The sequence below is a fragment of the Mustela lutreola genome, chromosome 16 (genome assembly GCF_030435805.1).
Source record: "Mustela lutreola isolate mMusLut2 chromosome 16, mMusLut2.pri, whole genome shotgun sequence".
NCBI lineage: Eukaryota > Metazoa > Chordata > Mammalia > Carnivora > Mustelidae > Mustela > Mustela lutreola.
Genome location: NC_081305.1, coordinates 58,024,024 through 58,045,936, shown reverse-complemented (window position 1 = coordinate 58,045,936; position 21,913 = coordinate 58,024,024). Strand labels below are relative to the sequence as shown.

The following is a 21,913-nucleotide window of genomic DNA, read 5'->3' as shown; positions in this document are numbered from 1 at the left end:
TCTCTCTCTCTGTCTCCTCCTGCCCCTCCCCCAGCCCTGCACCAGCCCTGTCTCTAAAATAAATAAATACATAAATAAGAAATTACTTTAGAAAGAAAATCCAATTATAAAGGAAACAAAGGAAATGAGAACTCAGGTATTTCTGAAAGAAAACATAAGGGTTAATACTTAGGGAGTGGTTATTTTGGGGACAGGAATAAGAGGGAGACTTCATTCCATTCCTTTCTGCACGATTCAAGTAATTCATAATTACATGTGCATCACACATTTCAATAATTCTGATCTCATCTGCTATGTCATATCCTTACACTGTAATTTGCAATATACTATTAACTAATACAAATGAAACTCATAGTTAAATGTAAGTGAATGGGGCCATTCCTTGCCATCGCCTCTGGCAAGGCCTGGCCCAGCCCCTCAGCTCACCCAGCTTCATCTTCTTGAGCGTGGAATCAGAGTCGTCTCGGGGCCGCTTGCGGGCGTCCTTGCCGCTGGGCATGTTGCGGGCGATCTCGGCCTGGGGCGTGCCCAGGTCCACTAGCAGGGTGGTGATCTGGGCCTGAAACTCCAGGGAGGCTGGGTGCTTCAGGACACTCAGCAGGTGCAGCTTGAGGTTCTTGCGCACACTGCTCACCTGAGATTTAGCCAGCGTCGGGGGCAGGTTGGCTGTGAGGAAAGAAGTGGAAGCTTTGTTCTGTGCACACAGCCCACGGGGCCCTGCTCATCTCACTGCCCAAGCCCCAGTGAGAGGGGTGGCTGCAGGCACCTCCTAGAAAAGTTCCTTTGCTCTCGGATCTACTGTGTACAAGCTGATGCTTAAAACCCTCAAGAGGCTTCCATCAGGATTAATCAACCTTAAAACAAAGAGGAGGCTCACCCTTCTTTTTATTAAACATAAAGGCTCATCACCCCCCAGTCTGGAATTTCCAGTGTGCGTCCCCTGGGGAAAGCTATCATCACCATCGTCACCTCCACAATCCCCCCAACTGATCCCCCCAACAGTGCACCTTGTTGGTCCTGCCACCAGAATGACTGTCCCATATCTAACAGTCACCTTGATGAATAAGGCTTCCCTGTTCCACAGAGAAAGAGGATGCCTGTAATTTTGCCTGCCCAGGATCCTTCCCTCCTTCCTCAGCCAACAATGCTCCCATTTTCCTTTGAGGGAACCACCCCGGCTCCATTCTCAGTCCAAGTGGGCAACAGACTCAGGCCAGTCAGAACAATGCAATCCCATGGCCACTGTGATTGGTCCAGAGAGAGGCTACCAATGTCTTCTCAGCCAATCAGGAACAATGGGCATCAGTCTTTGGACTTTTGTTGGAATGATGGGGAAGCAAACACTCTGTCCCCTGGGGTTTCCTAGTGGACAGAATGGAAGCCTGGGGCCATCAGGGGCCATCTTTGCTATCTTAAGGAAAGAGACACAGAACAAAAAAGCCAACAAGGAGGAATTAAGAGCCAAGAAATGGAGACAGATCCACAATCTGTTCGTATTCACACCTCAAGCCTGGACACTTCAGTTTTCACACATGTACAAAAGTAGAGAAAAGACTGTTACAAATCACCAGGTACCCAACACTTTCCTTCCTGCTTTTTTTGTTGTTGGAATGTTGGAGGGGGGAAGGCTGGAATATCTTAAAGTATTCCACAGACATCATGTCATTTCATCCACACATACCTTCATATTAAAGTCAGCTTTGAAACAGCTGTCACACGCAACCAAAGATTCCTGTCTAATCCAGAGAATGCTTCTGGTGTACAGACCTACTAAATGGATGAATCCCTCATGGACCCACTATCAGGCTCACATTTTCTCAGGACAGAGCAGACTGGCCAGTGGAGAGCGGGAGGGGAGGGGACCAACCTACCATGCAGGGTTTCATAGGCCTGGATCACCTCTGACATGAACATGGGCCTCTGGCGGGCGATGTTGGCAAGGGAGCCCAGCGCTGTGGTCAGGTTGATGGAGGAGATGGCGGGGTGCACCATGAACTTGAGCAGCTGCTCCAAGGCTGCCTTGCCTTCTTCCCACAGCACATCTAATGAGGGAGAGAAGAGTACCAGTTAGCAGGGGCCTTTCTCCCTGGCCTCTGCAAAGAGTAGCCTTTGGCGCCAAAAGGAGAAAGATTCTTACACATGATGGCTCAGAAGCGCTGAAAAAAACCCAGAAAATTTAGTGGTTGAGGAATCCTATGAGGCAGACTATTAATGAGTATAAAAATTTAGGGGCACCTGGCTGGTTCAGTCAGTAGAACATGCAACTCTTAATCTCAGAGTCATGAATTCAAGTCCCACATTGGGTGTGGAGCTTACTTAAGGGAAAAAAAAAAGGAACAAAAAATTAGAGATGATGCTCAGAGCATGAGATTCCAGCAGTGAACGACTAGAAATGATTTTAAATATCCAACTATAGGAATCTGATGATGTGTGCGACATTGAGATAAAACTTTAACTATGTAAAAATGTGTATGTACACACAGACAAAGCACTCAGTCCTTTGTACTACCACTCTCTGTGATCTGGTCCCCCAAAGTTAACCTTTAATAACTTTGGTGGATATCTTCCTTGACACTTTCTATGAAAAAATACACTGGAGGGGGTGTCTGGGTGGCTCAGTCATTTAAGCATCTGCCTTCAGCTCAGATCATGATCCTGGGGTCATATATATATATAAAATGGGGTTATATATATATATAAAATGTCCATTTCTGAGGAAGAAAGGTCTGGAAAGAAACATACTCTTAGTAATATTTATCTCTGGGAAGCAGAACTGGGGAGTGGTATTTTCTCTTTATACCCCTCTGTTGTGTTTTGCTTGATACCTCACTAGTGTACATGAACCATACTTATAATTTGCAATTGAGAAAACAGTTAAGGGGTGTCTGGGTGACTCCTGATTTTGGCTTGGGTCATGATCTCGGGGTCGTGAGACTGAGCCCTGCCCTAGGCTCCACGCTGGATGTGGAGCCTGCCTAAGATTCTCTTTCTCCCTCTTCTCTCTGTGCACCCCTACTTGCACATGCTCTAAATAAATAAATAAATAAATAAATAAATATTTTAAAGGGGGGGGGCACCTGGGTAGCTCAGGTTTTTTTTTTTTTTAAAGATTTCATTTATTTATTTGACAGAGAGAGACCACAAGTAGGCAGAGAGGCAAGCAGAGAGAGAGAGAGAGAGAGAGAGGAGGAAGCAGGCTCCCTGTCGGGCAGAATCCCTGATGTGGGATTCGATCCCAGGACCCTGAGTTCATGACCTGAGCTGAAGGCAGAGGCTTAACCCACTGAGCCACCCAGGTGCCTGGTGGCTCAGTTCTTAAGTGTCCAACTCTTGGTTTTGGCTGGGGTCTTGATCTCATGGGTCATGAGACTGAGTCCCGCTGTGGGCTCTGCTCAGTGAGGAGTTGAAGATTCTCTCCCTCTGCCCCTCCTCCCACTCATGCTCTCTCTCTCAAATAGAGAAATAAATCTTAAAAAAAAAACCAAAAAAACCCACTTAAAACTAGCTACCATTTACTGAGTGCTCATATCCTCATGGAACCTCTCGACAAAGCCATGAAAGGGGTACTACTACAGCTCCACTTTACAAAAAAAGAAATGAAGCTCAGAGAGAAGTAATTTGCCCAAGTTCACATTTTAAGTGGTGAAGCTGGGATTGGATCCTGTCATTAAAGTTCTTAACCAATGTCTTTTTTTTTTAAAGAGATTTTATTTATTTGATTAAAAAAAAAAGTGTGTGTGTGGGCACGTACACATCTAGGGCAGGAGTAGAGGAGTAGAGAGGGAGGAGAGGAAAGACTCTCAAGCTGATTCTGCTCAGCACAAAACCCGATCGGCTCGATCCCTGACCCTAAGATCATGACCTGAGCCAAAACCAAGAGCCAGATGCTCAATCGACTGAGCCACCCAGGTGCCCCTCTTAATCAACGTCTTACACTGTCTCCAGAAATGAAAAACTGAGAAAAAAAGAGGGAGGAAGGGAGTCTGTGTAGTTTGTGACTGACAGATGGGACAAGCTGATGGATACTCACTGTACTGGATATATGGGTGGTCACGAGGGATGCGGTCTAAGCTGATGTCATGCTCCTGGCGTCGGGGCACCTCCGAGTCAGCCATGCGGGGTGACAAGGTGACAATGAGACCCTCCACAAACTTGATGGCGTGGGTGCGGATGCCGTCATTGTCAGAATCCAGCAGCAGAATGATGTCCGCAGCCATGGCAGACACCATGTCCCAGCAGGCCTCTTGGAGCTCACTGATGACTCGTGACTTTACCATCCACTGTGAGGGGCCAGGGAGGAATGGAGACAGAGAAAGGGACAAGACATCGATTGCCAACTCCATCACTACCCAGAGACCCATGAAGATGATGAATAAATTCATTTGGGAAATGTACTGAGCTACAGTTCTGCCCCAGGCCCCGTGCGAGATGATACTGGAGATAAGACCCAGGTCAGGTTCTGCCTTCATGAGGTTCACAGACAGCGACAACCCAGAGTGAAAAGGCTCAAATCTTAAGACAAAGGAGTAAAAATGCTGCCCGCACAACATGGTGGCCAAGAGTAAATGGATTCATTTATTTCATTAATGCTAATGAACACCTCACCAGTGCATGCTTTTCCTTATAGCACTGACCTTGGTGCCAAATGAAAATTTTTGTGATTCTTTGATAAGCATCTATCTCCCTCACTGGGCCATGAGCACATTAAAGGCAGGACCCAACCCATCTGAGTCACAGAGAAAGTACTCAGGGAATGTTTGTGCAGCACCTGAGTGTTTGGATGGATGGATGGATGGCGACTCCCTGTTAGGAAATTAGAACCCTCGTCGCCTGTTCCTGAAGATCAATAGCATGTCTTGCCCATAAAGAGTCTATCTGTCCCTGGTTTAAATGACCTGCCCCTGTGTCCCAAAGAAGCTGTAAATGAGACCTGTGAGATCAGGATGACCCCGGGTGGGAGGGAGCACCTACCTGCAGGGCCACCTTGTAGAGCTGGGTCATGGTGAGGATGGCCTTCTTCACCACATTCACATTCTCGTCCCTCAAGAGCATGTTGAGGTTCGCAATCAGTTTCAGCAGTAACTCAATGTCTCGTTTGCTGGGGGGATAAAGAAAAAAGGTCAAGGTCATGGTCAGGGTGTGGTCTTGGGGTATGTGAGGGAAGCCTGGGGTCCATGAGGAAAGGGAAATCAAGGTCAGTTGTTGCCAGGAGACTGAGGGTGGCAAAGTCAGGGACTGCAACATGTCCGGAAACCAAGAACATTGCTTGGCACCTTTGGATATAGCCACCCACGAACCCTCTCTCTGGGTTAGCCCTGCAATGCCCACTCTTTCACTCTTTCACCCAGCTGTTCCCAGGGGAAGAGCTGAGCTGTTCCCAGGGGCAGCACAGCCAGACAACTGTGGGAATCTGGACAAGCCAACTGTCTCATTTAGGATAGTACTTCCCTCATAGCTTGTTGTGAACACAGCAATACTTGTAAAGTACTTAGTACGGTATAAAAAGCATTCAGAAACAAAAACTCTTTATTATTTTCCGGCACTTTGTTTTATGAAATCCCCAGTTTTGTTCACTCATTTGTTTACCTCAGTCTGAGGGCTCTGAAAGCGGGGGACCCTTTCTGGTCATACAAGCAGAGTCTTGTTTTTTTGTTGAAGAATGAAATATGTGTTTGATGAATTAAAAAAATTCAAGAAGGCCACACCTAGACCTCAGATCATGAATATAATTTTTACAACATTCTATAATCTGAAGTTAAATATTAAGCTAATCAGCCAAAAAATACGGAACTCGGGGCACCTGGATGGCTCAGTTCGTTAAGCGGCCAACTCTTGATTTCGGCTCAGATCACGATCTTTGGGTCACGGGATTGAGCCCCGACTCAGGCTCTGTGCTCAGGAAGAAGTCTGTTTGAGATTCTCTCTCTCTCCCCTGCCCCCCAACCCAGCTCACGTGCATGCGTGCTCTAATAAATAAATCTTAAAGAAAAAATGAAACTCAACTGCCAGCTATGTGAAATCAGAAGCAGTATCTGTATTTAGTCACTGCTCAATTCCTATAGCCAAGACACAAATGCCTGGCACATACCTGTTGAATGCATATTGAAATTTACCACAAATTCTCCCAGTAAAAGTGAAGATTATGAATTTGGGCAACGGCGTTACAGATATGGGTTAAATCTGCAGCCCTGCCACATACTGGCCGTGTGGCCTTAAGAAACTCACTTCACCTCTCTGAGTCACAGTTTTGTCTTCCTATAAATGGGCCACAAAACTAATCCATGGTGTTATTTTTGAAGATCGAAGTACATAACAAATTAGGTAAAGCATTTAGTACAATGCCCGACAAAGAGAAAACAGTCACTAATTAGGGGCTATTTCATTTCCTCTGAGTCACAAAGCATCCAATAATTGCTGAATGAACAAATGACTCAGCCTGAACAAATCACTTCATCATTCTGAGCCTCAGTTTCCCTTTCCTTAAAAGGCAGATAACAAAGCCTCCATTCCCAAGGCCGCTGTGAAGGTTACAGGTGAAGAGAGAGGAGGGGACTTAACAGAGCAGAGCACATGGCAGAGTAAGCTTCCCACATGGTCACTCCTCCAGTTATTCTTGTTCAACAAATACGTATTCAGTGCTTCCTCTGTGCCAACACTGTCCTGGACATGGGGATACAGCAGTCCACCATACAGAGAAGGCCTGCCCTCGTGGAGCTGACATTTTTGAGGGGAAGAGAGACAGTGCAGAGGGGGTGCCAGTGGTGGGGGGCTGCACTAGCAGGGCCAGGAGAGGCCAGCTGAGGAAGACCAGAGAGAAGTAAAGGAGCGAGGGGTGGGGGGCTCCCTGGGGATGAGAATCCCTTGCAGGCACAGCAAGCTGAAAGAATAGTAGGTTTTGAGAATAGGGAGGCTGGAGGGTGTCAATAAAGATCAGGGAAGGCACCAGGGAAGATGGGATAAAGGGGAGGAGTCTGGGTTTCTATCTAAGTGAGCCAGTGGGCCAGTGGAGTTCTGAGAGCAGGTGAGCACCGAGAGCTGGTTTACGTTTTAGCAGGATCACTCTGGCTACTGTGTGAGAGGAAGCAGGGCACGGGTCTGGTACTTCCTTTGGGGAGGTTAAAAATGTGTTGGAACTAGATGGGTGAATGTGCTAAATGTCAGTGAATTTTTTACCTAAAAATAGTTAATTTTATAGTATGTGAATTTACTTCAATTAAACAGAAGAGAGGGAGGGAAAGCAGGAGAACCAGACAGAAGGCCACTGGAGCCACCTAGGTGGGAGGTAATGGTGACTTGGAGCAGCCTAATAGCCAAAGAAGTGGTTGAAAAATGCCCAGATGCTATTCAGATTTTGAAGGCAGAGCTGAGAGTCCTTACTGATGATGTAGACGTGAAGTGTAGGAGAAGTAGAGCCATCATGAATGACTCCACAACTCTGACCTTATTAAGTATTTGCTGAGGAATCAGTGTGTATGGCAGGGAAAAATGGGCCCGAGAACCAGAGAGAAGGGCCAGGCGGGGAGCGGAAGAGGCTATCTCCACCGGGGTGCTCCCAGGGGCTCCCTGCGCCACCCCGTACCATGCCTCCTCGATGAAGCCAATGACAAATTTGCGCACTTCGATCGACTTGTCCGCTTGGAAAGCGATGATCTCCTGCCAACATCAAGAAGGTGGTCAGGGCCGTACCAGGATCCATCCCCTTAACCCTATACCCACACCCTTTCTCTCCCACGGGTCACTCACATCCAGGAAGTTGTCTAGTAGTGTAGGATCTTTGTTGATGATCAGTTCTTGGACCTAGAAGGACACTGGGGATGAGGAGGAGGGCCATACATATAAAAGCAGGCTCCAATCAGTTCAGACAGGAGCGTATAAGAGAAACAGCGTGGAGACAGGCAGCAGATAAACTCAGTTCAATCCTGGCTCTGCCACTCCCAACCATGGCCTGGGCAAGTGGATTCCCCCAAATTTGTTTGCTCTTCTACAAAAGGAGGATCTTAAACACCAACTCATAGGGCTCTTGTGAAGCTTTAATAAGAAGATCCTATAAGGAGGCATAAGGTCCTGGTCAGTAGGAAGCACAAGGCACATGATGGAGGCTAAGGAAGAGGGGAATGCTGCCGGAATTCCTTCTGGAGGCTCATCCATCAACTCTCTCCACTCTCCTTCTGTTTCTACTCCCCAATCACACTGCCACAATTCATCAGGCATTTCATGACAGTGAGAACCTATTTCCTGATGTCCTTGGACTTGTCAGGTTCTTTGGAATAAGCCCTTCCCACAGACATTTTCACAGAAGCCCAGTGCCAGCAGTGGTCTGACTCGCACTGCTAAGAGGCTGAGTCAGCCATCCAAGGCTACACACTGTACACACGGAGCAAGCAGCAGAACTAAGGTTCTCACCCACACAACCTGACCCCCTCCAACCCTGAACTTTATTTACCTGCCTCCCAGTCTTAACTACACCCGGCCCCTCCCCTCCAATTCTTCCTGTCTTCTTTTGCCTTTGTGTAATCTATTGTGCCCTCCACTTCACTCGAGACACCCTCCCTCTCTCACTTAACCTGTTTCTCTCCTCATCCTCCAGGTCTCCGCTCCCAGGTGCCCTCTTCTGGAAAGCCCTCCCAGACTTCCCACCCACAGGCCGGGTCAGCAGGCCCCTCAAGGCTCCTCAGCAAGCTGGGTTCCTCCAACCCACCCTGCCTTGCCCACTCTGTTTCCACTGTCTGGTGGCCTATACGTCTTCCCCGCTAAACAGGAACCTGGCAGAGAGGAAATACAAGGATGAAGAGCGGAGGATTTGGATCTGGAATCCAGCATGCCAAGTCCCAGTTCAGCCAGCTCCTAGCAGACTGACCTGAGGCTCATTATTTTAAGTTCTGAAACTCCCTCCGCTTCTTTCTGTAGAAACTGGGGACCAAATTACCCAGAGCTTTTGTGAGAATTAGAGCATGCCTGTACAGCACTGGGCACCACAGCAAGCATATCCTAAATGCCTAAATGGGGACACTGGTGTCAGACCAGTATCTTCTTTTTCACGTTCCCAGCCCCTCCCCTTGTGCTGCTTAGCCCGGCATCACCCCAGCCCCTCACCTGCTTGAGTACTGTGATCTTTGAATCATTGGTGATTAGTGCTGCCTGGTTCAGGAGATCCACCACCTGGAAGGAGGAGGAGAGGCAGGGGATGGTGCTAGCTTTACCAGCCCGGCCCCTTTGGTACTCCCTGGGCTCCGCACCTGGGGGTGGACTGCCCTAAAGACAGGGGCTGTGCCTCCCCATTCTAAGCCCTTCCCTCCATGCTCACTCTCTCTGAGGTGGTCATGCCATCGATGCCTGGCCCCTCCTCTTGTGTGAAGAACTGTGATGCCACACTCCGCCTAGTGACACTGTCGCCACTGCTGCCTGCCATGGCTGCTGTCCGGTACTTCCTGGAGAAAAAGAGGATTGATCAAGCTCTGGGACCCTGTGGATAGGGTGGACCTTCACCCAACTGTCCACAAAGGAAGCAACCCTCCTTTCCATTCTGTCCTGTCCCTGTTGGGTCTTCTGAACTCCGTCTCCCATCAAGGCTGTCTCAGACTGTGTGTATACATAGGGGTTATGATTTGGGAGACAGAGGTCTCCCAGGTTGGAGGAAGTCCCTTGTGGAGTGCCAGGCCTCACCTCCAGGACTTTGCCTATAGCAGGCTGCTTAATGACTGAACAAATGAACACACAGCAACCTCCTTGCTGGTTTCAGGGCCTCGTCATGCCATCGGGGCTGTACTTGGGACCAGACATGACAGCAAGCTTTCTGCAAGGGAGCTCTGAGGAATACCAGTCACAGAGTCCTACCAGGTAAGTATTCAACACATCCAAAAAGGCCTAGTTAAAATAAATTAGGTTTCAGTCATTTTCTGGAGTATTATGGAGTTGTTTTTTTTTTTAAAAGGGGAGTGGGGGAAGGGGAACTTTTGGGCATCTGTCCCAGAGTCACGCTTGGCAGAACTATTTAATAAGGATCAATTATTGGGGTGCCTGGGTGGCTCAGTGGGTTAAGCTTCTACCTTCGGCTCAGGTCATGATCCCAGGGGCCTGGGATCGAGTCCTGCATGGGGCTCTCTGCTCAGCAGGGAGCCTGCTTCTCCTCATTTCTCTCTCTGTCTGTCTCTCTGCCTATTTGTGATCTCTCTGTCAAATAAATAAATAAAATCTTAAAAAAAAAAAATAAGGATCAATTACAGCAAAAGACTATTAGCAACCCAAGTGTTCTCAAACAGGGAGACTGACTGAAAAAACCAAGATAAATCCACATAACAAAATACTATGCAACTGTAAAAAGAAACGAGGGATGGGGGCGCCTGGGAGGCTCAGTCAGTTAAGCATCTGCCTTCAGCTCAGGTTGTGATCCCAGGAGAGTCCCACGTCTGATTCCCTGATCAGTGGGAGCTTGCTTCTCTCTCTCCTCCCCATTCATGCTCTCTCTCGCTATCTCTGTTTCTCTCTCAAATAAATAAAATCTTAAAAAAAAAATGAGGGATGAATAAAAGGAAAATCTCTATATATTGATTAACCATAGAGTCCAACATATACTAACTGAAAACATGCAAAGTGGGAGTCAATGTTTGCTGCATCCTCCCTTTTTACAAAAGAGAAATACATATAGGGGCACCTGGGTGGCTCAGTGGGTTAAAGCCTCTGTCTTCACTTCAGGTCATGATCCCAGGATCCTAGGATCGAGCCCTGCATCGGGCTCTCTGCTCAGCAGGGAGCCTGCTTCCCTTCCTCTCTCTCTGCCTGCCTCTCTGCCTACTTGTGATCTCTGTCAAATAAATAAATAAAATCTTAAAAAAAAAAGAGAGAGAGATACATATAGATATAGACACACATGTATATCTATATCTACATACATATTTAAAAATGAAAAGATAAAAACCAGAAGAAGAGGGAAAACAGTAAAATAAATCTGGTGGGTCTCTGCCTTCAGCTCAGGTCATGATCTCAGGATCCCACGATGAAGCCCCACACTGGGCTCCCTGCTCAGTGCGGAGCGTGCTTCTCCCTCTGACCCTCCCTCCTCTCGTGCTCGCTCTCTCTCTCTCAAATAAATAAATAAAATCTCAAAACAAAACCAAAAAACAGGGACGGCAACAATGTTTACCTCCCAGGACTTTTCTGAGGAGTAGATGAGTTAGTATGCAAAATAAACACAAGATAAGTACAGCTACTATTTTTATGTGCCCCTGAAAAGATCTGAAGGATGTTGCATAAACCATTAACAATTTGAGGAGGCTGAGAAAGATGCACCTTTTTTTTTTTTAAAGATTTTATTTGACAGACAGAGATTACAAGTAGGCAGAGAGGCAGGCAGAGAGAGAGAGAGAGGAGGAAGCAGGCTCCCTGCTGAGCAGAGAGCCTGATGTGGAACTCGTTCCCAGGACCCTGAGATCATGACCTGAGCCGAAGGCAGTGGCTTAACCGACTGAGCCACCCAGGCACCCAAAGATGCACCTTTTAAAAGGAACGTAAGGGGCACCTGTGTGGCTCAGTAGGTTAAAGTCTCTGCCTTCAGCTCAGTTCATGATCCCAGGGTCCTGGGATTGAGCCCCACATCGGGCTCTCTGCTCAGCAGGGAGCCTGCTTCCCCCTTCTCTCTGTCTGCCTCTCTGGCTACTTGTGATCTCTGTCTGTCAAATAAGTAAATAAAATCTTTTTTAAAAATAAATAAAAATAAAGGAATGTAATATATTGCAATACAGTAGTTATTCACCAGATGTCTGCTGAATGAACGAGTATCCAGCAGCCTCCTTCCTAGACTCCCTGCCACCTGTCACAGTCACATCTTGTTTAGCATCAAAGCCTTCATCCTCACCAAGGCCTAGGAGACCTTATATGAGTGGCCCCTTCTACCTCTGCCCTCACTTTCCTCTCAGGTCTCTGCGTTCCAGCTTTTCCCTCACTACCCTATTTCTTTCTTTTTCTTTTTTCCAGTACCCTATTTCAAACGTCAATTCCTTCTCCCTCTCCATCTGTGCTACTCTATTTTTCTGCACAGCATTTATTACCATCAGCATACTACAAATTTATAAGCTCTGTGAAGGCCAGGATTTGCGTGTGTCTGTTCACTTTCTAGACTTACAGCATGGAACAGCACCTGGCACCGATTAAGTGCTCAGTAAGTATCAGAATGAATGCTAAAGGGCTTCCCCAATCACTGTACTTACTATCCCCGCCCTTTGGCTCTAAAACGCTTGAAAAATTATAGCTAATATTTATGTGCTAGGCACAATTCTAACACACATGTTAGCTTATTTAAAGCTCCCAACACCAACTCTTGGAGGCAGTTACTATTTTTAATCTCCTTTTACAAATGAGGAAATTTGAAGGTAAGGGAGGTAAAGTCACTGGACCAAAGGCTCACAGCTTCTGAGACACAGACCCAGCAGTATGACTGCAGAGTCTATCCTCCTCACCACTAGGCAGTCCTGCCTCTCTGAAAGGCACTCCTTCTCCAGGACAGGTCTGTTCAAGCAAGCCGAGGGGCACAATCACCTGACAACCAGCACACTGCAGTCCCTTATCAGAACATAATGAACCTTTTCATGATGAACTTTTCCAACCTTTCCACTCTTTCCATGACAATAACAGATTGAAATCTACCTTTTTTTATTTTTTTAACCCTGTGTTAAAAAAATAAACCCTCTTCTACTTTATGGTTTATCCTTAAAAAAAAAAAAAAGTATATGCACATTTCCTTTCTTTCCTAAAAAGGGAAGCATATGATTAGTAAAAAGGGAGCACATAATTAGCACCACCTTCTCTTTTATTTGTTTTCACTTAATATTTTCTGGAGCCCACTCTATATCAACGTAGAGACATTTTCTTCATTCCCTTCCCCCAACCCCCCTTTCATAGTTGCATAGTATTTTATTATGTAGGTATTACCAGCTTTTTTTCTGCCAACCTCCCTATTGAAGAACATCTGGGGGTGCTTGCAGTCTTTTTTGCGATTACCGACCATCACTGTTTCCCCTTCCCTCCTGGTGTATTCCTTGAGTCCCACTGCCCCACTCCCATCTGGGAGTATGACGACTCCCCTCATACAGGAAGTAACCCCAGGAGTATCTTTCATTCATGCAACGAACATTAACCGGGCATCTTCAGTGCGACCAGCGCTGTGCTGGGAACACATTCTCTTAAGTCCCTGTCTCCGTGGACCTCACGGCCAAGCATCTAATCGAAAAACCCCACAAATAAAGGTCCAATGATAAATCAGACCACATGTGACATGAAGGAAAGGAACAGGGACCTATGAGAGGGTTTAACAGGCGGGTTTCGGGATGGAAGGCGGGAAAGCAGGCCTTCGCAGAGGAAGTGACGTTGATGCACAGACCCGAAAGATGAATGGGAGTTAGCCAGGCAGAATGGGTAAAAGGATGTTGCGGGCAAAGGGGAAAGCATGTGCAAAAATCCTGAGGCGGGAAGGCGCATGGCGAGTTTGAGGAACCGGAAGGCCAGTGCAGCTGTGCGAAGTGGGGAACGAGCAGAGAGGCCGAGCCGGGGCCGGAGGGGCGGACGCGCCTTAGGGGCCACGTTGGAACTTTGCCCTGAGGGCACTGGAGAGCCACGGGTGGGTCCTGAGCTGGGGAAGAAACCGGGGTCCCGAACGTCACTGCTCCTCTTTCCTCGCAGCGCCCCAACCCGCCGGCCAGCGCTCCTGCCGCCTCAGGGTCCCTCCTCCCTTCGTTCCCGGGCCCCCACTCCGCCCCCCGCTCACCGCGGCGCCGGCCTCCGTCCCCCTCGCGCCCCCTCAGCAGCGCCTCCTCACAGACGCCGCCGTCGCCATCTTCCGTTCGCCGCCGGGACACTGCGCACGCGCCGCGCACACAGGGCCGCCGGGAAATGGAGTCCACACTGCAGCCCGACCCCGCCCCTACCCACCTGCAACGCGAGAGGTCTTCCACCCTCCCCCAGACGACGCCGGGGCGTCCTTTATTTCCGGCCTTTGATTGCCATGCCTTAAGGGAAATGTAGTCCCTTAGCGGAGGCATTGGACGGAAAGGGAGGTCAGAGGCTTCTGGGAAATGGAGTTCTTGGTAGTTCTGGGTCCTGGACGGCTGGTGTTAGGGCGGGCGGAGAGTCCGGGCGGCAAAGCTCCGAGGACCTGGAGGTGATCTGTTGCCCCAGTGGAGTTTAAGCAGAGTCCTCGATCCCGTCCACCTTAGGTCCTGACCGTTTACGCAGTCTGGAGCCTTTCCAGCTGTCGGAAGCTTCAGTCTTCCAGTCCGTCCAATGGGAACGTGGGTTCGAGGGTCTCTTGCAGTCCTTATGGTAGCATATACTGACCTCCGGAGTCCACAGCGCTCTGAGGCCCTTCTCCTCCGCCGCGGTCATGCTGGGCTCTGGCCATTCGCCCTCTTCTGTCGAGAAGATGAAGCCCGATGGGGTAGAAGAGCCCCAGAGTTCTGCCCTTGGGGCTTTTAGCCTCGGCAGTGTTGCGCACCCGTCGCTCCCTCTCTTAAGCCACCTCCAGCTCTCGTGGCCCCGGGCTGCGGCTCCCGGCGCCTGAGGTCTGTCTCCGCTTAATCCCGCAGGGGGCGCCCCAGTCCGAGCGCGCCGCCCTCGGGGAGGCGGGAGGGGAGCCCGGGGCGTGCGAGGGCGGGGGGGGGGGGGGGTGTCCCAGCTATAAAGCGTGGCCGCCTCCCGCGGCGCCCAGGACGGCTGGGACCCCGGGCGGTCGGACGGGCGGGCACCGGTCGCAACTCGGGCGGTGCCAGCTGAGAGATTTGAAGCGCTCGGTTCCCCCCGGGCCGGAGCGGGGGCGGGAGGGGGCGCAGGCCCGGGGGATGCTGGGCTCGGTGAAGATGGAGGCCCATGACCTGGCCGAGTGGAGCTACTACCCGGAGGCGGGCGAGGTGTGTCCTCGGGGATGGCGGAGCGGGAAGTGGGGGGCATGAATCAGGGTGCGAGCATGAATCGGGGCAAGGACGGAGTGTGGGAATCCAATGGGGGCCCCAACAACAGTTGAGGAGCGGAGGAACTACAGACACGCAGACCAGGTGTAGAAGTTCGGAATGGGGGACGAGGCGTGGGAGTACGGTTTAGGCTGGTTGGAGCGAAGGCTCAAACGGAAAAATTTAGGCAAGGGGCAGCTCATAGTTTAAATGTGAAGACTGGGTGTTGGGGACCCAAAATCCAAGGGATTAAAATGAAAAACAAAACAAAAACAAAGATAGAAATCCGAGTTCCAGGTTAGGGGACAGAGCTGGGGGATTAGGAGGTGGGGTTCCAAAGCGGGAGGGGCGGGGGGGGGGGGTGGAGGCCAGAGCTAAGAGATGGGAGAAAAGGTTCACCATTAAGGAAAGTCTGAGGTGGGAGCTCAGGGGTGGAATATAGTTAAAGATGGGACTTCTGGGGTAGAAATCAGTGTTGGGATTGTGCATGCGGTAAGCATCTCCGGGGTGATGATCTAAGAGTCAGAAATAGGGATTAGTGCTCAAAGTTAAGGGGTGGAGGTGCTCAGAGATGAAACATGGTTTGGGAGTCTGGAGTCACAGGTGGGTGAGAGCTGGGGCTCAGAGAGATGGGGGCCCAGATGGGGTCAGAGTTGGGAACCTGAGAGCAGATGTGAGCAAGGGCATTGTCAGGAGAGGGATCAGTCTCCGCCCCCCATCTCTATTCAGGACCCTTACCCCTCCTGACTGAACTTCAGTGGTTTAATTGTTTTTAGAGACCCTCAGCAGGGATACTCAGAGGCTGGAGGGTTTCAGATTTCACACCCCTGCCTTCCAGTAATCTCCAGTAATTGCTAATGTCCTCACTTGTCCCATCTCTGACAAGGCTGCCCTTGGAGTAGGGGGCAGGGTGTATCTTAATTCCCGTACCTCCCCAGAGGGAAAGCCTTTCCCCAATTCTAACTCCCGTTCCCACTAATACAAGGGCTCCTCTTTAGCTTGTTCTTTCTATAGTCAAGATTGTGAAATGGCAGAGGGAGGGGTACCAGTAGGAGGGTTATGGGGGTCCGGACATTTGGGTTCTTAACCTGGAAGGAGACTTTGGGTTTCAGGTCGCAGAGGGACTGGAATGTGTGAGATCTCCAAGGATTCTGAGATCTGGGGGTTTACAAGGAGCCCCACCATGCCTGAATTCTGGGTCTGGGGTTTGAAGCTTGGGCTGGGACTCCTGGTTCCCCAGGACTGCAGGGCTTGGCAGAGTGCCCAGGAGGGGCCAGTCTTGGGGCTGTGGAGGTGTGAGGTGCACGTGGGATGGGGCAGGCTGACCAGGGAAGGGACTGGGAGTGCTGAGAGTTGGAGGTGTCACTTGTACAGTGGGGAAGGCTGAGAACGGGTGGGAAGTGGAAGCGTTCGCAGGTAGTGCCGGCCGGTGAGGGGGTGGGGATTGCCCCAGCCGAGAGAGTTCAGAGTCTAGGGACATGATTGAAGAAGACCCAACTACAGATCTATGTTTGGGGGGAGCACATCTTTAAGAAGAAAGTTGTATTGGTCTATAATGGAGGAGTTGCTATGAGGGCACAGTCTGAAGTTTAAGAACTTGCGTGGAAACTGTCAGAAATTGAGAGACAGTCTAGAGATGATTAGAATTTGGGGGCATATTTTGGAAGAGTTAACATATAGGGGGCCGGAAATGGAAATACGGTGTCCCCAGCCTTCCCATGCACTGAGCCACCTCCTCCCCCAGGGTCAGAACAATAGGGAAAGAAACATCTGCACTCATTCAGCAACTAAGAACTAAGAGGGTCCCCAAACTGCTTCTTGCTCACAGCACCCTCCTGCTGGGGTGATTGACACCCCTGGTCAGGCTCCCTGTCAGGAAGGAAATTGGAAAGTTAGCACCCTGGGGTGTCCCCACTGACCTCCAATTTTCACAGATCAGCTGGTCCAAGTTCTCCCCCCTTTTAGAGATGGGAACTCAGAAGCCACTCCAAGTGTGTGTGCGTGGGGAAGGGGGAGCTGCTGGAGGATCTGGAGGATCTGGACTGGAACTGGGACTGGGACTAGAAACTAGGCTTCTGGCTTCACATGGCCTTCCTATGCTCCCTGTCACACCCTCCCCCCAGAGACAATAAGGAAATGAAGAGAGAGAAATTCCAGCCTCCTGGGATGGGGGTGCGGGTCCCCTGAGGGCTTCCCCCCAATCTCAGCCCCGCCCTGGCAGGGGAGATCCGGCTCACACCCGGACACTGGGGGTTCATCCCAGCCCTGGGGCGTGGGAAAGCCAAGGGTGGATTAGGGCAGCTGGAGTGCTTGAGGTCAGACCTCAAGGAGGACTTCCGGATGGGTGGGGACTCAGAAAAGGAGAGTCCTGGGGTCCCAGTCAATCTTCCTTTGTGATCCAGAGGAGCCTCATGGAGTTGGAGAATTGGAGTGGGGGTCGCAGAGGGATTTAGGAGCTCTCTGAGTCCATTGCCTTCCTTCAGCTCTTAAGGACGCACTTCCCTTATCCTGGGGAGGGGGCAGAATCAGCCAAGGTGGTGGTGGGGACACCAATGCATGGAGAAGGGGTACCTGTGACTCCAGTTTCAATGGGAGGCTTCTGGGAAGATGATGCTGAAGCAATGAGACAGAGGGACAGATGTGTGCTGGGGGGAAAGAGACGTGGCCCAGGAGTGGGGCAGAGAGAGATAGGGTGGGGGGAGAGAGATGGAGTTGGGGAGAGTCACAAGGAGGGAAAGACTGGGAGGGGGATTGGGGAAAGAGGAGAGAGAGACAGGAGAAGGAGGGGAAGACAGAGGGGCAAGAAAGAGACGGGGAGAGACAGGGATGGCGGAGAGGAAGCTTGGATGGAGACTGGGAGTAGAGAGGAGGAGCAGGGAGGTACTGAAACGGGGAAGGAGGTGGACAGTTACACGTGGAACCAGATGGGAGATTCAGAGACCAGAGATGGAGATGAAAGAAAAGTGCGTGAGAGAGAGTTTCTCTGCCTGCACTCAGAGGAGAGTTGGTTGCCACCTGTCCCTGAGTCTCGGAGTGACCCCGGCCATTCCCTTCTCTCTCATGACCTTGGGACCTGCAGATCCTTACAGTGACAGGGGACAAGACAGAACCCACTGACCCACAGCAAAGGTGGCTCCTGCTGGAAAGATAGCTGTACCCCCCCACCCCCGCGTGGGGAGGGAGCAGGGCACACGGAGGGGGAGGGAGGGGGGAAGCCATTGTCGGACTGAGGGAGGGGGATGGTGGACAGTGGGCTGAACGGGTAAACACAGGGAGGGAGAAATCACCACCCATCATGCTTTCTATTCTCCGTGTTTTCTCTCCTTCATTTCCTGCTAGACTGTCAGGTCTGTGAGGATCGCTGTTCCTGTCTTGCTTTTGTTTTGTGATCCAGAGCCCTGGTCTGGAGCCAGACTGCATAAATCAGAATCCCAGTTCTGCCCCTTTCTTACTGTGTGACCCTGGACAACCTCTCTGGGCCCCAGCTTGCTCAGTTATACAGTGCGTGTCGTCACAGCGCAGTTGTAAAGGTTGAAATGGAGACCTTTTCCTGTGAAGTGCTCGGAGCAGTGCTTGGCACTACGTAGGGGGACCATATAGATATTGGTTGAAAGGATGAAAGAGAGAGAGGGTTACTTAGAGAGACCTAGCCATGTCTACTGTATTTCAGTGAGCTAAGATGCACGTTTTTCTTCAGAACATTTCTGAAAATGGCATGGGTTTTACAATCAATGGTGTCTAGGACTGGCTGGTTTTTTTGCCCCCCTTACTGGTATCATTCTTACTGGTACTTAAAATAATATTACAGCTTACAAATAGCGATGCCTTAGATATAATGATATATGGGAAAGAGATGATGTAGATGAAGCTGAAACATGTGATTTCTGATACTGAAACATTAAAAAAAATTTTTTCTTTAAGTTTTATTTATTTAAGTAACCTTTACACCCAACGTGGGGCTCCAACTCATGACCCCGAGATCAAGAGTCGTGGGTTCTTCTGACTGAGCCAGCCAGGTGCCCTCCCCCCCGCCCATCCTGAAACATTTTTGGCCTCTAACAGTGTAATTCTATAACCTGACAGGGTGATAGAGCAGAACCACATAGAGGGTATGGTTAGATAAGTGAGGAATTTTTTATTTTTTTGGTTTCAGAATCTCTCTTTTTTTTTTTTTTTAAGATTTTATTTATTTATTTGACAGAGATCACAAGTAGGCAGGGGAGGGGGAAGCAGGCTCCCCGCTCAGCAGAGAGCCTGATGCGGGGCTCAATCCCAGGACCCTGAGATCATGACCTGAGCCGAAGGCAGAAGCTTTAACCCACTGAGCCACCCAGGCGCCCCAAATACTATGTTTTTATTAATAACTATATTTCCAGGGGCCCCTGGCTGGTTCAGTCGATAGAGCAGGCAACTCTTGATCTCAGGGTCGTGAGTTCAAGCCCCACATTGGGCATGGAGCCTATTCAAAAAAAAAATAAAAAGGGGCACCTTGGGTGGCTCAGTGGGTTAAAGCCTCTGCCTTCGGCTCAGGTCATGATCCCAGGGTCCTGGAATCGAGCCCTGCATCGGGCTCTCTACTCAGCGGGGAGCCTGTTTCCTTCTCCCTCTCTGCCTACTTGTGATTTCCGTCTGTCAAATAAATAAAAAATCTTTAAAAAAAATAAATAAAAATAAAAACTAAAATAGAATAACTATATTTCAAAACGTTTAGTGAGAGGAGTGACACTGTTACACATTTGGCAAATCTCTTCAGTGTCTGGTTCAATAGGAGACAGCGGGATTCTTGTGGCAGGTTCTACATTTGGTCTGTTGCAATGTCCAGTGTCCGGTGGCCTCTGGAGAAGTCCACTGTAACTCCTGAGACATAGTGAAAAAGGCTAGTAATTTCCTAGCATTACAGGCAAATAGTTCTGACCTCCTGGACACCCTCAAAGGGTCTCGGAGACTCCCCAGTGTGCCCCAGACCCCTACTTAGATAACCACCTAAAGCATGAACTCCAGTATAGAGAGCTTGGGGGATGGAAGATGAGGTGCATTAGAATGGGGAAGAGAGAGAGACTTTTAGAGATAGCCATCTGCAGACACAGGTAAGGATGGGGGAGGGGACTTGTAGAAGGGGCAAGACAGACGGACAGACACACAGTGGCGGACACACTGGCGACCTTTTGCTGATCAGCAGAGTGGCGACTCACTGACCTCCCCCCATCACTTTTTCTCTCCTTGCAGGTCTACTCGCCAGTTACCCCAGTGCCCACGATGGCCCCCCTCAACTCCTACATGAGCCTGAATCCTTTGAGTGCTCCCTACCCCCCCGGGGGGCTCCCTGCCTCTCCGCTGCCCTCAGGACCCCTGGCGCCCCCAGCGCCTGCAGCACCCCTGGGGCCCACCTTCCCGGGCCTGGGGGCCGGCGGCAGCAGCGGAGGCAGCGGCTCAGGGTACGGGGGTCCGGGCCATGGGCTGGTGCATGGGAAGGAGATGCCAAAAGGCTACCGGCGGCCGCTGGCCCACGCCAAACCTCCATATTCCTACATCTCACTCATCACCATGGCCATCCAGCAGGCACCGGGCAAGATGCTGACCCTGAGCGAGATCTACCAGTGGATCATGGACCTCTTCCCCTACTACCGGGAGAACCAGCAGCGCTGGCAGAACTCCATCCGCCACTCCCTGTCTTTCAACGACTGCTTCGTCAAGGTGGCACGCTCCCCAGACAAGCCGGGCAAGGGCTCCTACTGGGCCCTGCACCCCAGCTCAGGGAACATGTTTGAGAACGGCTGCTACCTGCGTCGCCAGAAGCGCTTCAAGCTGGAGGAGAAGGTGAAGAAGGGAGCTGGCGGGACCTCCACCCCCAGGAACAGTGCAGGGTCGGCTGCCTCGGCCGCTGCCCCTGCTGCTACGGTCACCTCTCACCCGCAGCCCCAGCCTCCACCCCCTGAGCCAGAGGCCCAGGCCGGGGAAGATGTGGGGGCTCTGGACTGTGGCTCCCCCCCTTCCTCCTCACCCTACTTCACTGGCCTGGAGCTCCCCGGGGAACTGAAGCTTGATGCCTCCTACAACTTCAATCACCCTTTCTCCATCAACAACCTGATGTCGGAACAGACGCCAGCACCTCCTAAGCTGGACATGGGGTTTGGGGGCTATGGGGTGGAGAGTGGGGAGCCTGGGGTCTACTATCAGGGTGTCTATTCCCGCTCTCTGCTTAACGCGTCCTAGCGGGGGTGTGGCAGCGTGGTGGGTGGGGTATGGCTATAGCTCACATCCTCGGGCACTTGGGGCCTGATCCTCCTGGTAACACTTGACTCGCCCTGTCAGTTACCATCTTGTTTGGTCTATTACTGTGGTGGCTGCGGTGTCTGAGGGCATCGGATCCATCCTTTGGGTACTGTGATAACTGCCATTGACATCTTGGTGGGCCCACTGGGTTCTACCAAGACTGCCATGTTGATTGACGTTATTAGTCCATCCATTGGGTGCTCTGATGGCTGCTACCTGGGATGACATCTCAGTTGGCCCTTTGGACATGGTGATGGACATCCTCTTGGATGGGATGGTGATACCATTCCAGTGACATCTTCTTTGGCCCGTTGGATGCTGTGATCACTTCTTTTTTGGTTGACTTCTTGGCATACTGGAGGGCCAGTTGGCCATCATCCTGCATAACATCTTTTTTTGGGCACGTTGGGTGCTACGATGGCCACCATCTTGGTTGGCTGACATAAACAGTGTACCGTTGTGCACCGTGACAGCTGCCATAGCCCCTGGGTTGGCCACTGTCATCAACGTCTCTTTGGTGTGAGTTGAGTGAGGGATGGAGGTGAGGCTACTCCTTGTTTTTTTCTAGAGCCCATTCCCCCCTCTGGTCCAGGGGAAACCAGAAAGGACTGGCTAGGGTATGGGGAATTTCTGCTGAAGTCTGGTTCTTGCCTGGGAAGCGGGATACTGCCTGTGTTGGACATTAAAGGCACTGTTTCTGCCTCTCA

General features: G+C 50.5%; 2 protein-coding genes across 3 annotated transcripts in view; one reads left to right on the top strand and one right to left on the bottom strand.

Annotated features, from left to right (window-relative positions):
• The window catches only part of SYMPK (symplekin scaffold protein), a 37,020-nt gene extending 23,105 nt beyond the window's left edge, over positions 1-13,915 (bottom strand). Inside the window, exons 1-9 of one of the 2 annotated variants that reach the window (XM_059153252.1) lie at positions 13,757-13,915; positions 9,305-9,428; positions 9,094-9,159; positions 7,744-7,797; positions 7,580-7,653; positions 4,972-5,098; positions 4,031-4,280; positions 1,872-2,042; positions 427-666 (exon numbers count right to left, since the gene is read on the bottom strand). In XM_059153252.1, the coding sequence (XP_059009235.1) occupies positions 427-666; positions 1,872-2,042; positions 4,031-4,280; positions 4,972-5,098; positions 7,580-7,653; positions 7,744-7,797; positions 9,094-9,159; positions 9,305-9,409 (1,087 nt within the window). In that variant the 5' untranslated portion in view covers positions 9,410-9,428; positions 13,757-13,915. Of the gene's footprint in view, positions 1-426; positions 667-1,871; positions 2,043-4,030; positions 4,281-4,971; positions 5,099-7,579; positions 7,654-7,743; positions 7,809-9,093; positions 9,160-9,304; positions 9,429-13,756 lie in introns of those variants that run through there. The other variant, XM_059153253.1, reaches the window with a different exon arrangement.
• A 756-nt stretch (positions 13,916-14,671) lies between these two features.
• FOXA3 (forkhead box A3) lies at positions 14,672-21,913 on the top strand. Its single transcript, XM_059153259.1, has 2 exons — positions 14,672-14,894; positions 20,160-21,913. Exons 1-2 carry the CDS (start codon positions 14,826-14,828, stop codon positions 21,144-21,146), a joined length of 1,056 nt encoding a protein of 351 aa, XP_059009242.1. The 5' UTR covers positions 14,672-14,825; the 3' UTR covers positions 21,147-21,913.